At 43.4% G+C, this 16197-nt stretch overlaps 1 protein-coding gene across 4 annotated transcripts in view; it reads right to left on the minus strand.

The window, feature by feature from the left end:
• The window catches only part of TRIQK (triple QxxK/R motif containing), a 298291-nt gene that overhangs the window by 93424 nt on the left and 188670 nt on the right, over positions 1–16197 (minus strand). For all 4 annotated transcript variants that reach the window (XM_073631949.1, XM_073631950.1, XM_073631948.1 and 1 more), the window contains one exon: positions 6396–6481. In XM_073631949.1, the coding sequence (XP_073488050.1) occupies positions 6396–6481 (86 nt within the window). The remainder of the gene's footprint in view (positions 1–6395; positions 6482–16197) is intronic.

Consider the following 16197-nt stretch of genomic DNA (forward strand, 5'->3'; position numbering starts at 1 on the left):
CACGCATGCTCAGAATAAATAAAGAGATGAAAGCTATTGGCCACTGCCCCGTTTATAGTCCCGACGTACAATCGGATTTTCCGACAACTTTGTGTGACCGTGTGTATGCAAGACAAGTTTGAGCCAACATCCGTCTGAAAAAATCCTAGGATTTTGTTGTCGGAATGTCCGAACAAAGTCCGACCGTGTGTACGGGGCATAACATGTCAGTACATAACTCCAACACCAGTTAATAGAAAACACCGGGTGGGAAACCAGGCTGTTCTGGAAGACTCCTAGAAAAAGAGTTACCGGTAAGTCTAACTCCGGTTTTCTCCTTTCGCCTTCCAGGACAGACTTTGAGATGATAAGCAAGAAACTTACTTTGTCAGGGCGGGACCACTGCCTGGAGGACCTTTCATTCAAATGTCTGCTCCTTGTCAGACAATAAATCCAGACGGTAATGTTTAGCAAATGTAGAGTAGCTGGACCATGTGGCTGCCTTGCAGATGACCTCCAGAGAGGCACCGTCCCTCTCTGCCCATGAAACCGAGACTGCCCTGGTGGAATGTGCCTTGACTAATGGTGCTTGCCTACCTTCCAACTCATAAGCTGCCTATGAATGCCATTCTTATCCATCTAGCAATGGAAGATTTAGACGCCCTATAACCCTTGCGGGCCCCGCAAAATTTACAAAAAGAGAATCTGAGTTCCTAAAGCTTCTAGTGACTTCTAAATAAACTAAAAGGCTTCTCTTAACATCTAATAAACTTAAAGATTCCTCTTCATCTGCCTCTGAGGTGGGACGGAATGTCGGCAGGACAACGTCCTGATTTCTATGGAACATAGATGCTACCTTAGGGAGGAAACTGGGATCTGTCTTAAGTACGATCCTATCCTCCAGAATCAACAAAAATGGCTCCTGAAGGGGTCCACCTCCGGCTGTCCAACACTGCACAATCTCCCTGAAAACATTTATGTTTAGGGACCATTCGTCCTGACACACATGCTGGCGGCTGAGAAAATCCGCCAGCGAATTCTGAGAGCCTTTTAGGTGAATGGCTGACAATGAGGACAGATTCACCTTGGCCCAGCACAGAATCTTGTTTGCTATAGTCTGTAGGGCAGGGCTCCTTGTGCCCCCATTTGTTCACATATGCGACAGCCGCCACATTGTCTGTCCGTACCTGTAGGTGCTGTCCACCTATCCGGGACTGGAAAGCCTCTATAGCCTTCAGAATTGCCAGGAGCTCCCTCTGATTTGAGGATCGACTGGTCTCTACTGGTAACCAGGCTCCCTGCGCTAAGGACCCCTCCAGGTGGGCTCCCTATCCCAATGCACTGGCGTCGGTTGTCACCACTATGGCCGCAGGACGGGCTCAGGACAGACCTACTTCTAGACTGTGATGAGCTCGCCACCACCATAAAGTCATTTTTATTTTTGCTGGTAGGAGCATAGGTTGATCTAGGCTTTGTTTTCTGCCGTCCCAGTGATGCAGCATGAGACTCGGCAGAGGGCGCTGATGAAACCTTGCCCAAGGAACCGCTGGGAAGCAGGACGTCATCAGACCCAGAACTCTCATAACCTCTCTGATCGGGGCTACCTGATTGGTTTGAAGCTGGGCTACTGCTTGATCCACCTTCAGGATCTTTTCCCTGGGAAGAAACACCTCCATCTCTACTGAAGAGATTTTGTACCCCAAATACAGGACCTCCTGTGTCGGGGTCAGCTGAGACTATTCCTGGTTGATTAGCCACCCAATAGCAGGAAACTCTGGGCCTCCTGCAAATCTCTCTCTAGTTGATGAAAAGAGGGGGCCACAAACAGGAGATCGTCCAGGTAGGGGATCACTGTAATAGCCCTGACTCTTAGCGGGGCTAAAGCCTCTGCTAGAACCTTCGTGAAGATTCTTGGCAAAGAGGACAGACCGAAAGGCAGTGCCCGGAACTGGGAGTGCAGAACTTCCGAATTTATTCTGACCGCAAGCCTGAGGAATTTTTGAAATTCCTGATGTATAGGGACATGCAGGTAGGCATCCCTGAGATCTACTGTTGCCATATAGCAGCCTGGAAACAGAAGGTTGGTTACAGTAAATATTGACTCCATCCTGAATCGCTTGTACCTTACAAACTGGTTCAGGGGACGGAGATTCAGAATTAGTCTGAACTTCCCTGAAAGTTTTTCACAACAAACACATGGGAGTATACACCCTGACCCTGCTCCTTCTGGGGCACCTGCATAAGGACTCTCTGATACACTAGGTCCCCTAATAAGAGACCCAGAGCTTTCACTTTTTCCTGTCCTCTGGGTAACTGGGTAACTTGATAACTTGAGAGGGGAACCGAATTGAACTCCAATCTGCAACTGTTCCTTACGATGTCTAAAATTAACGGACTTGAAGTTGAGCTGGTTCATTGTGAGAGGAACTTCCCCAGTCTCCCTGGGGTTTTGCGGTGGTTTGAGGAGGATTAAATAGGATTCCTCCTCTTCCATGCCCCTGATGGCCCGTCCAATGTTTCTTGGGGCAGCCATCCCCCTCTCTTGTTGGTCCTGTTGCCTGGGGCCTCGAAAAAAGCGTTTACCCTCGCTTTTCTTCTGTCTCTCAGGAAATGCTTCCTTCCTGTCCTGAGTACGTTCCAATGCCTCCTGGAGGCCAGCCCAAACAGGTGGTCACCCGAAAAGGGTAACCCACAAAGCTTAAGCTTTGAGGTGGCGTCACCTGTCCAGGCCTTTAGCCATACAGCCCTTCTAGCTGCATTTACTAGTGCGGATGACCTAGCGGCCAATTTTACAGATTCCGCGGAGGCATCTGCCAGGAAGCCAACCGCCTTAAGTAAGGGAAATGATTTCAAAAGCTGCCTAGATGTACCAGCCGACATGTGGGATTGCGTTAGCTAGCACTCCAGATTTCTGGCCACGCAAGTAGCTGCAAGGGCTGGCTTCATCCCAATTGACGAGGCATCCCAAGCCCTCTTTAGCAGCATGTCCCCCCTTTTATCCATGGGATCTCTGAGCGATCCCAAGTTGTCAAAGGCCAAGTCTTTCTTTTTTGAGACCTTGGCTAACGGTGCATCCCGTTTAGGAATTTTATTCCAGGGATGAGAAGCATCTGCTTCAAAAGGGAACCTCCGCTTGAGGCTACCTGAAAAGAACGGCCTCTTTTCCAGCTGTTCCCACTCCAGCAAAATCGAGTATCAGAGATTTATGCACGGGAAAAACCCTGGCCTTATGAGCACTAGACCCCTGGTACATCAGGTCGTGCTTGGAGAGTTGAACCTGCTCCTCATGAATTTCTAACGTGTCATAAATCGCTTTTAATAAATCCCCCACATTATTCAGAGACAATTTATATCTGGACCCTCTGGAGGAATCATCTTCCCCCTCCGAGTCAGATGCTGAATCCGCTTGAGTGGAGGCTAGCAATCTAGGTACCCTCTCCCTAACCCCCTCGCCCTCATGACTGGGCTCAGATAGGGAAGGCATACTGGCTGCCCTGGGTAGGGATGGAGCGGGACCCTGCATCCTGTCCATCATTCCCTTGAATGACTGAAATGTGGACACAAGCTCGTCTTTAACCAAAGTCAGGATTTTGTGACACGATGCCACAGTATCATACTTGACGAGACTGCTGACACAATCGGGGCATAGTGGCTTCTCCCAATTGGGGCCTAACTTAGTCCCACATATGGCACATTTTTTCCTAGGCAGCTGTATCTGAGTCCTGTCCTGGGCTTTAACCTGAAAGCCAAACAGAAAAGAAAAAAGGACAAACTTCCATTAGTATGCCTCCCTGACCCAAACCACCACTGTGCTAGGGTCAGCCTAGGAAGTGCCCAGCCCATCACCTGAGGTTCCCCACCCAGGGAGGGAGTTACTTGGGTTCCCAAGAACCCTGCCCCCCAGTGTAAGAGATGGTCTACCCTGACCACCTTACCTGGGAGGTGCCGGAGCCTGCTGAACCGGAGTCTATCGATTGTGCAGCTGTCTCCATGTTCCTTGGTGTTTGCGCAGCCTTGCCGAGCCTTATCCACCGCTCCGGATGCCTGTGTATCCACTGCTGTGCCCCAGAGACCGGAACCATGTCTCGCAGCGCCCCCTGATGACGCTCTTCCGCCAGAAGTACGTCGTGCGTCAATTCCGCCTGTTGGAACGCAGAAGCCCCGCCCCCCACTGAAACCGGAAGAGCCAAGAGGTTACCGGCATGGCCAGCTGAGCGTCTGTCGCCCACCAGCCCAGGACACTAATGCAGGTACAGGCGCTGTAGGGGGACGTGGCTGTAATCACCCGGGGCCCTGCTCTCTCTGAGCTTACAGCAGAGGAGAGTCAATGCCAGGGGCTCTCACAGGACAGTCCTGAGACATTGAGCTTCCTTAAGTTCCTAGCGTGCTCCTTCCCGTCCGGCAGGAAACACAGTAACCAAGACCAAAAATCTGTCCAAGGATATCAGGGACAAGATTGTAGACCTACACAAGGCTGGAATGGGCAACAAGACCATCGCCAAGCAGCTTGGTGAGAGTGACAGTTGGTGCGATTATTCGCAAATGGAAGAAACACAAAATAACTGGCAATCTCCCTCAGTCTGAGGCTCCATGCAAGATCTTACCTCATGGAGTTTCAATGATCATGAGAGCGATGAGGAATTAGCTCAGAACTACACAGGAGAATCTTGTCAATGATCTCAAGGCAGCTGGGACTGTAGTCACCAAGCAATTGGTACCACACTACGCCATGAAGGACTGAAATCCTGTAGCACCCGCAAGGTCCCCCTGCTTAAGAAAGCACATGTACAGGTCCGTCTGAAGTTTGCTAACGAACATCTGAATGATTCAGAGGAGAACTGGCCATGTTTGAAGGAGAAGAAATGCTGCCTATGACCTTAAGAACACCATCCCCACGGTTAAACATGGAGGTAGAAACATTAATTCTTTGGGGGTGTTTTTCTGCTAAGTGGACAGAACAATTTCACTGCATTAAAAGGGACGATGGATGGGGCCATGTACCAATAAATCTTGGATGAGAACTTCCTTTCCTTAGCCAGGGCATTGAAAATGGGTCGTGGATGGGTATTCCAGCATGACAATGACCCAAAACCCACGGCAAAGGCAACAAAGGAGTGGTTCAAGAAGAAGCACATTAATGTCCCTAATTTGGCCTAGCCAGTCTCCAGACCTTAATCCCATAGAAAATATGTGGAGGGAGCTGAAGGTTCGAGCTACCAAATGTCAGCCTCCAAACCCTAATGACTTGGAGAACATCTGCAAAGAGGAGTGGGACAAAATCCCTCCTGATATGTGTGCAAACCTGTTGACCAACTATAAGAAACATCTGACCTCTGATTGCCAACAAGGGGTTTGCCACCAAGTACTAAGTCACGTTTTGTGAAGGGGTCAAATACTTATTTCACTCATTAAAATGCAAATCAATGTATAACTTTTTTGAAATGCGTTTTTCTGGATATTTTTATTGTTATTCTGTATCTCACTGTTAAAATATACCTACCATTAAAATTATGGACTGCTCATTTCTTTGTCAGTGGGCAAATGTACAAAATCAGCAGGATATCAAATATGTCTGGAAATGGGCTCATCTATGAAAAAAAATAAACCTCCAAAAGGGATGGTGAACACCTCGGATGCCAAAAAGATAGGGTGAATATCCGTTGATATCAGCTACTATATGTGACCATCATGCACCCTTTTTCACTGTCACTTTAATAACCTAGACCTATTTATCATGCTCTGTCAGATTTATCCAGATGTACAGTATGTATGGAAGATCATATTGCACAACTTGCACTTTGTGTTGGTGTACCTAATCATTCAATGTAATAATTTCTTGACTTTTAATCTAATTCCTCATCTAATCCATCTCTTTGCAATATCTCCTATATGGAGGTTCTCAAGATAGAAATATAATACAGTGCTAACCAAAGTCTGAAAGATTCACGCTCCAAGGTTGTTCTTGTTTCAAGAATAGGTGAGTCACTGATCGTGATAAACACACACTCGATCCAGACCACTGATTCACAAAGTAGTAAAGCAAGAGTCAGCCCTAGAGCCTTCACCTTTTAAAAGCATATCCACAATGGCAGGTATCATTTTTCAATCCTGGCATGTTCCTTTTAAATTGGGTTTTGTAGAACTCCTAAACTTCTTGTATCTGTAGGCTGCATTTAACCAAAATTCAGTTTTAATGTCAGACCTTAAAAACCTATAATAAGAAGCAGTTAGGGGGTTAATCGATGCCTTAAGTAAAGCAGTAGATGATAAATATTTTAGAGGCAGCCATTCTACTCTGAGTTTGAAGTGTCATAAGCAATCTCTCTCAGAAATCAATATTCACACAGCACATCCTGGGGGAAAAGGGAAGTAGACATGCAGTGAAAGATAATGTGAGCCATCAAATACATGTCTACCTTAATCCCTATTGCTGTTTTCTTGGCTTCTGCTTTTAGTCTTGTTGCTTTTAATACAGGCTTGTTTTTCTTGTAGTCTTGTCTTCCTAAAGTAGAAAAAGGATGAATTATTAATGGAGAAATGTATACTCGTAATTATTTTAGCATTATTGATTTTTGTATTTATTATTAAAAAAAAAAAACACACAAAGTTAAAGTTTTGCTGCAGCAAATAGATATACAAACTCGGCAATACAGAATTTTAGACAAGTATGGTAAGAAAATACAAATATTGTTGTAGTATATTCACGGACATTACAGTGGTTCTATCATAGAGCAATGCTGGGTGTCATCCAGCGACATCATTGTGGGTGGGTACCAAAAGTTGAATTGCTTTCCCACCCCACATTTCAATTGGTTAGTACTGCATGCTGGAAAATCCACCTGCAAGATACCAGACTGGCCATTGCTACTTCCACCACAATGGTAAAGCATGATTACAGTCCACATAAGTAAATTTGTTCTTTGATGCGCCAATACCAAGTCATATGTCACCAATTTGTGGTGTTAAAATGTATGTAAACCTAAATTTTTTTTAAAACGTAGCTCAAAGTGTTACTAAACCCAGGACCTTGCATTCAATATATTTGGTCTCCCACAGTACACATAACATTGACATGGACAAGCAATCGTTTAGCAAATATAAACTGCTAAATACCTTTTCTTATCAGCAGTTAGGCTGCATTCACACTACAGCGCTTTGAATCGCCGGCAGATTTGCCGCGGATCTGCCCGCGATTTGACATCGCTGAAGTGTGAATGACAAAACGCGAGACTCGTATTCGAGATACCATTCATTTGAATAACACCTCAAATTACGGTGTGGGTCTGCCGCGACTGTCGCGCAATAAAAAACGTGCTGCAATTGCAGGACACATGTTGCCCAAAAAATGTTCAGATGCTACACTTCAGGTGCACTGCCATTTGAGGTGTCATTCAAATGAATGGCATCTCGAATGCGAGTCCCGCGTTTTGGCATTTACTCCTTGGCGCTGTCAAATCGCAGGCAGATCCGCGGCACATCTGCCCGCGATTCAAAACGCTGTAGTGTGAATGCAGCCTTAGAATAGTCTTGTGACTTCTGTCAGTATCTGGTTAAAGCTTGTAGGAGTTTACATACACACACACATACAGTGGGGACGGAAAGTATTCAGACCCCAAGAATGTCAACAATTCTGTGTTTTTCTGTCAATATGGGGTGCTGTGTGTACATTATTGAGGGGAAAAAATGAACTTAAATGATTTTAGTAAATGGCTGCAATATAACAAAGAGTGAAAAATTTAAGGGGGTCTGAATACTTTCCATCCCCACTGTATATAAATAATATAATGTTTGGTGGTACTAAGTAATTTTCTAGCAAAAAAAATGATTTTAACTTGAAACCAACAAATGTTAGAAAAAGGTTTATTGTTTAAGTGTTTAAACTTCCCTCATTTACACACCAAAGTGTATTCCTTTGATCTAAAGGACAAATTGTTACAATGTTTATACTTAAGTTCCACTGCTAAAGAATGTTGTGATTCTTGGCAGAATAGAAAGAGGTGGGAAATACTTTGTAAAGATCGCAACAGGGAAAAAAATCGCGATGACGATTCTTGACGATTAATCGTGCAGCTCTACACTTGGCAGAACTAAGCACATGAAATATAGAGCACTCAAAAGAGAGCTCTGCCTTTGAGAATCTGGCAAGTCCAACCATCCAAGTCCATGGACAGGTTTATGATCAACATGAAATCGCTGACTACATTCGTTACTTTATTAAGTTATTTATTTATTGAAGAACCACCTGTGGTACAAAGCCTGGCTCAAATAAACACAAACGTATTGTAAAGTAGTTGTGAGAGAATGGATATTACTTTGATTAATTTAATTGACAATTACATAAATAAATACATTTTGGTCTGCATTTTCCAGTACACGCTCACTACAAAATGTGCACAGTCTGCTATTTGTAAAACAAAAATCATTGCAAGTACTAAAACCCCAAGTGTGAATTGTAGTAGCCAAGGCATCCAGAGTCCATCAGGAAAGAGAATTCTCATCAAATACTGCAAACAAATGCTAGACACCACACGTTTCATTAATCCATTTCAGCTGGATAAACCAAGAGCTACTCTGTATCATCTGACTAGAAGGGGTGAAGCACATCTAAAACTAAAAACTCCAATATTCATTAGTGAGCTCTGGTTCAGACTGCAATGCACCACAGTACAATCGCACAGCCTCCACGTGATCTGCTGAGGGTGTGATTATCTTAACGACAGAATCGCATCACATGGGTATGAACACCGATGCGATTCAGGGCCGGGGGTCCAGCACCATTTTGGTGCAAATGTGATTTCAGCCAGACAAAATGTGTGGCTGAAATCAAACCGCACAGACATCGCATGTGATCTGCACAGGAATGTGGTGAGATTCCTGTGCGAATCACATGCAGTGTCTGCCTCGCGCCAGTGTGAACCTAGACTGAAATGATCAGAAAAGTAAAGCGCATCTATGGTCAAAATGCTAAATCATATATTCTATTCTACATTGTATTTCAATTATTTCTAGCCTATTCCCATTAATGTGAATGATCTTGAAGTTTGTAAACTTACTTTGTGAAGATCCCCACACATTTACTACCTTCAATTCTGTGACACGTATTCCCTATGCCCTGTGCGTAGGCACTGCTGTGTCACACATTTCAGAGCCTGCCTTCAAAAATCTTTCCGCTGGAGACACGCTGCGAGGACGCTGCACGCCGCAGGGGACGAGAAGCTGAAGTCCTCTGGGCACCGGGGAGTTAGAGGATCGAGACTTGGCTGCCTGACAGCTGGTACAGCACGGGAGCAGAGGAGAGGATGGAGGCAGGGTGACACTGTCAGGAGGAGCTGCACACCGCAGGAACAGTGTGCAGTGGGAGCAGAGACACACTGACAGGTAAGTGTGGGGATAGGACTGAGGAGCAGCCAGCAGGAGAATGTGGGTGGGACAGACTGAAAGAAGGCGCGGCAGACACGCTGTGAGTACCCATTTGGAGTACTGGGAGCATTACCTGAATTAACTTGGGAGCACTCTGAGTAATATCTGAAATAACTTTTTTAGAACTGGGTTTAATACCTAAAGTAACTTCGGAGTACTGGGAGTAATACCTTCATATCTGATTTGACCGTGCCAAAATGCGTCCATTTGGCAACCCATTTTCGCCATTCATTATGATTTATATTGTGTCTCCCTCTCACTGGCCCCAAAGACCACATTTTCTATACTCCCTGGGTTGGTCGCACAACCTTAAATCTCAGCTCTCAGTTGATCTCTTGATATTGGAAGTCAACAGATACCCTTCTCTTGGTGAAATTGGTTATTATTGTAAATGATATTATGAGGATGGAGTTATTCATAGCCTTTGATATGGACACCTCATGTAATTTTTCTCCCTGTGGACAGTGTGGATCCTTTACTCTGATTCAGATGCCCTAAAAAAAAAAAAAAAAATATAGGCTGTAACTCCTTAGTTTAACCTACATCTGCTTTCTATTCCCTCCTTTTTTTCTATCATTTATTTTTTCATTCCATTTCTACAAGGCTATGACGTTTTCAACACTATATATTGCTCATGTACGGACTACTCCCCTTCTTTCTCTTTCACTCATCTTTTTTCTCTTTCTCACTCTATTCACACTTGCTTAGCCACAACCCATACATTGTCAATTATGACAATCTTATATACTTGGTATAACAACAATACATGACCTTATTTCATGCAGTTTGGTCTTCAGTGACATTCACTCACTAACGATCAGTGATTGACCTTCTTTTCCACCCATTGTACCTACTAAATGACTTACTTATTTTGACATTTGCCTCAGTTATGCAGTAATAATTGGCTGTATGTGCAGTCTTTTTTCCTCCTTGTAAATTAAAAAAATTATAAGAAGAAAAATATATTCAACATTAAACTACAGGAAGCAGAATATACAGAGTAATGGGAATTGTTGGACAATAAATGTCACACACAATCACACACAGATTCAACTGGATGGATCTGTGTCTTTTTTTTTCAACCCTATAAACTATAACTACATGCAAATTTGCCTGAAGGAGAGAAGTTGGGACTTTGAATAAGACGTGTAACACACAGATGGTAAAAGTAATGCATGGATTGCACATAGGTTTATTCATGAAGGTACACATAAGAAAACATAGTACATTACAGATATGAAGAGTATTAAATAAGAGCTGATATGCATATTATTGACATCAATTTGTAGATTCATGATTGCACAAAATTCCATATATATACTTAATCTCAAAAGCTTGTCGTGTTTCATGGATGAAGCTCCACTTTTTCAGGAGCAAGTGCAGCATGCATATATATTAGCTCCAAAATTGATCATATGATGTGGAGAGTCGAAGAAGGCTGAGAATAAGTCTCTGTCAGGAGCTGTGGGGATGTAGCTGTCTATAGAGTGCCCAGCAAGAAATGAGAGCATGCAAATTTGCCCGTGACACCAACGTTGTGTGGAAGTCTTTTAGTCATACCTGGTGGTAATGTCTAATCATTCTGAGATAATAAAAGAAAGGGTTTCTTATTACATTAAAAAAAAAAAAAAAACACAACACTCTCCATTATTGTGTATGTATTCCACCAGACAGCAAACGGCTGTAAAAAAATAAAAAGCTCAACTCAAGCATCATCATTTTGGACCACAAGAATATATGGCATTGCTCATCTATGCCTTCTAATCTAGTTTAATAAATCTGCATTTAATGTTAAAAGCAAGTTGCAACATTTTCTATTACATGGCTTCAGAACACCAATTATGGCTGGATATTGAGAATTGTTCCGTACAACTTGTACAATGTATTTAGCCATGAAGCTATCTGTAATATGCTAGTTAAACTTCTTTGAATTCCTTGCTTTCCTCAATGGAGCACTAAAAGTAGATCTAAACACTAACTGAATGAAATGTTAAAGCACTATGCATAAAACTATTCTAATTTTTTTTATTGTTTATTTTCTAATAAAAATTTTTTTTTTTCTACCAGACTTTTCTTTTTTATGCTCTTCTCATTAAGATCTCTTCTAGTTTCTTTAACCGCTTGCAATCCCTAAAATCTAAAATTTGTTTGGGTATACAAAAGACCACGTATTAAATTTCACATTACTAAATCTAAGGTCAGGAGGCATGGGTCTACCTGACTTTAAATATTACTATGCTTCTCATATCACCAGAATTGTGGATTGGAATTGTCATGAGTACCAAGGCTTAGACACCATTCTCTATTATTGCCGCATCTATTAATAGGGGCTACATTGCAGGCATTCCATCAAATAACTTTGAAATACGCTCTTCCACTCTGGGTCTGCTTAAACCTCTTGCAGAAAATGCAGATTTCCTTTCTGGGGATGGCTTCTGGGATGATTCCACCCAGGACAATCGGAACCCCCTTTAATTAGTAACACATTGCATAAATTTTGGATGGATGAAAACATACAAAGAGCTACAGACATACTGTCTTCATTGACCCCTTTCTAGTTGGACTTAGCTACAACTGTAAAGCTACATTAATAACCCACAATATAAAAACCTTTTTATGTAGCCCTTACTGACTTAGAGAAGGTCTGTTTGAAAGGTGCTGACGTGAATAAAAATACTGCAAAGTCAATTATGGTTGCAACAATTGAAAGACAAGACACAAGATATGTTTAGAACACTGGGAATCCAAACTACACATTAAAATTTCTGAAGAACACTGGCAGAGAGCTAGCCCATAAATGTTCGATTAGCACACGCATTCAAGAAACCTCATACAAGATTCTCAAAAAGTGGTACCCACAGACCTCTGTACCTGCTGGAGGTGTGGACAATCCCCAGACACGATGATTCACATTTGGTGGGATTGCCCATTAATCGCCCAATACTGGCGACAGATTCAAGAACTGTCCGTATTACAGAAATACATTTTCGCTTGACCCCTGCATGCTGTCTTTTCCACATCATCACTTGCTCCTTCCAAAAATACACTCCCTAACCAAACACTTGCTTAAAGCTGCTAAATTATTAATCACTTATAATTGGAAATCAAAATCTGTCCGAAACATCAAAGAATGGATTCAGAAAGTAAATGAAATATATGACATGGAGGAAACTTTAGCAATTGCTAATAATAACACAACTTGTTTTCATACATTGACTGTGTGGTTTCTGTTCCAATACTCTATGGAATTCTCCTCTATGATGAAGGGGTGAAGCTTATAAGCCTTAATAAGACCTCGGTGTCATATTTTTTCACTCTGATACCCACACTTAAAGCGATTGTAAAGGAAAAAAAATATATATTTTTTTTTTCAAATATCAAGTTTATTCAACTCCAAACAGGGGTGGGGCCCCGATACAGAAACATAAACAAAAAGCACTTTGTCATGGTCGTTATACAAGGGTTGAATCAGTACAGAGTATAATACAGTACACTTTTAGGCTTGAGACTTCCTAGTATATGCATACTTTAGATAAAAAATAAAGAAACCCGAGACAAAGTGTTGATATCTACGGCTCCGGGGTATTCCCCTCCCGACTTTTTCCATATTTTCTATAGAAAAATGGGGACCGAAGTCCCTAGACCAGAGAAGAGGTGGGAAAGATAGAGGGGAGGGTTTAGGGAAAGAAAGAGAAATAATAGAGAAGTAATGGGAGGAGGGAGAAGGAGGAGAGAAGAAGGAGACATGGCGGTAGTTAAGCCAGCATACCGGGCTCAACTGAGTCTACCCAATACATATGGGGAAGGAGTTATAAGCCAAGTAAGCGTTGTCCTTCCTCGGAATAAATAAATGCGTTCCAGATGTCCCAAGTTTTTTTAAAGGCTTCTTGTTTATGTTGAGCAGGAAGGATCAGGTCTTCCATATGTTTTATATCCTCTACTCTCCGCAGCCACAATGAGAGGGCTGGTGGGGAGGATTGTTTCCAGCAAAGTGGGATACACGTCTTCGCAGCATTGAGCAAGTGACGCGTGAGAGATTTCTTATATCTCTTGATGGGGATCGAGGAAAGGTGTAGAAGAAAGAACGTGGCCTCGTCTGGGATACTATACTCTGTGCATTTTTGTGTTATCCGTCTGACTTCTCCCCAGAAGTCCTTCAACTTCGGGCATGACCAAAAAATGTGAATCAAGGTTCCCTCCTCCTCAGCGCAGCGCCAGCACCGGCTCGAGGAGGTAGGGAAGCATTTCTGTAATCTGGAGGGGGTCAAATACCAACGGGTGAGGAGCTTGAAATTTGTTTCCTGAATTTTAGTGCAAAGCGAGGACTTAAGGGCAAGTGTGAGTATGCGTTGTCGCTGTGCTACTGAAAACGAGCAGTTCAGGTCTCTTTCCCATCTAGCTAAGTAAGGAGGTGGGGGTTGTTCGTTTGGTGAGATTAGTAGTGAGTAGGTTTGGGATAGAATATGGGCCAATGGGCCTTCTCCTGAACAGAGCTCCTTGAACGTCGTTAGTTGGCGGACGAACGTTTGTGTTTTTGGAAGGGAGTGGAGGAAGTGGTGCAGTTGGGCAGCTTTCCAGAAACAGAGATGGTAGTCACCTGCCGGGTTGGTTAAGTCCTGTATGGAAGGCCAATGTCCTTCTACAATAAATTTGGCTGCGTGGTCTCTACCTGAGTCTCTAAGGTTATTGTAGTCCACAGTATGTAATCCCGGAGTGAAGTTTGGGTGGCCAAGAATGGGGAGTAGGGGCGAGTTTTTTGTTGTGAGGGAGGTCTGCATGGCTGTTTGGTAGCTATGTCTCAGGGTGGTGCCTATCAAGGGATGTGACCTCAATTTAGGTGGGAGGGCATCAAAACACCATAGTGCACTCTTTAAAAGGTATCAGTGTTTGGTTCTGTTCCAGTAGGACCCAGAGTTTAAATGCTTTATTTCTCCTCCAGTCCAGTATTCGTCCTAGGTGAGAGGCTAGATAATATTGGCGAATGTCAGGTAATGCTATTCCTCCCTCTCTTTTGGGGAGCGTGAGCTGTGAGTGTTTTAAGCGGGGCTTCTTATGAGCCCAGATAAATCTGGTGAAGAGGGATTGGACCTGCTTGAAGAATGAGGATGGGATATTAATGGGTAGTGCTTGGATCAGGTAAGTAAATTTAGGTAGAACGCACATTTTCAGAAGATTACATCTCCCGAACCAGGAGTGAAAACCTGCGTTCCACTTTTCTAGCAAAATCCGGGTTTTAATCAGCAAGGGTGGGAAGTTCAGGTCAAACGTACGTGACAGGTCAGAGGGGATCTTTGTACCTAGGTATGTTAGGGCAGTATCCGTCCACTTAAAATTGAAATTAGACTGTAAGTCCCTGACTTTGAGAAGTTTATCTTTAAATGAGATATGGCTCCATAAGTTTTGAATTCTTGCATGAGATTTGGCAGAGATATTCTAGGGTTAGTTAGGGAGAATAGTAGATCATCAGCATAAGCTGAGATTTTGCAGTGGGAGTCACCTATTTGAAGTCCTGTTATGTCTGGGTTTGCTCTAATAGTGCATAAAAAGGGTTCCAAGGATAGGGCAAATAGAAGGGGGGAATGGGGACAGCCTTGTCTAGTGCCATTGGCAATAGAAAAGGGGTTTGATAGCACACCGTTAACTTTTACTTGGGCAGAGGGGTTGGAATAGATATTTTGGATCCACTTCAACATCTTGTTTCCTAGGCCAATATGACGGAGAACTGAGAACATGTAGTTCCAGTTCACCCTGTCAAAGGCCTTTTCGGCATCGGTGTTTACAAATATGCTGGGGGTCTTGCTATCATTTGCTACGTGGATAAGATTGAGGGCCTTGATGGTGTTGTCCCTTGCCTCTCTGGAGGGTATAAACCCAACCTGGTCTAAGTGTATTAGGTCTTGGAGATGTTGTGCTAGTCTGGTGGCAATTATCTTGGAAAATAACTTTAGATCTAAATTTAAGAGGGAAATGGGTCTATAACTTCCGCACGCGCTCGGGTCTTTCCCATCTTTATAAATCAAAGAGATATGGGCTTTTAGAGTCTCACTCGGGAACTTAGCATCTTCTCCCAGGGCATTGAAAAAGGCTACCAGCCGTGGGCCTAAGATGGGGAGAAAGGCTTTATAGTATTGGGCAGTGAAACCATCAGGTCCTGGGGCCTTACCTAGTTTCATAGATTTCACTGCTGACTGGAGTTCTTCTAAAGTTATTGGTTCGTCTAAAATCTCCTGGGTTTCAGTCGGAAGGGATGGGAGCTGTGAGTCAGAGATGTATTTATCTATATTTGCTCGTTCAGTGGGGGAGCTGGGTAGGTTATATAAGCTTGAGTAGAAGTCTCCAAATTCTTTGGATATTTGCTGTGGGGTAGAGGCTCTTTGGCCATCGGGGCCAATTATTTGTGGAATATAAGTAGTTGATTTAAGATCTTGCACAGATCTGGCCAACAGTTTCCCGCATTTGTCTCCCGATTCGTAGGATAGTTTGCGGCAGAACTGGAGGGCCGCTTTTGCCTTGTAGCGCAATAGGTCTGTTATTTGTGTACGTAGCGTCATCAACTGCGCCTCCAGGTCTCTAGTGGGAGTTTGTTTGTGTTGCATTTCTACTGAGGCCAAAGCTGCAAGTAATTTAGTGATTTGTGCATTTCTTTTTCTCTTTATGGACGCCCCGTGTTTAATTAGAACCCCTCGCAGGACACACTTGTGAGCCTCCCACAATATTCCGGGGTCGCATCCCTGAGTATCATTTTCTCGGAAGTAGAGATCAAGCTCTTTAGTTACATCCTCCAGGACCTCGGGAATT

This window comes from Aquarana catesbeiana, linkage group LG05 (assembly GCF_042186555.1).
Source record: "Aquarana catesbeiana isolate 2022-GZ linkage group LG05, ASM4218655v1, whole genome shotgun sequence".
In the NCBI taxonomy this organism is placed as follows: Eukaryota; Metazoa; Chordata; class Amphibia; order Anura; family Ranidae; genus Aquarana; species Aquarana catesbeiana.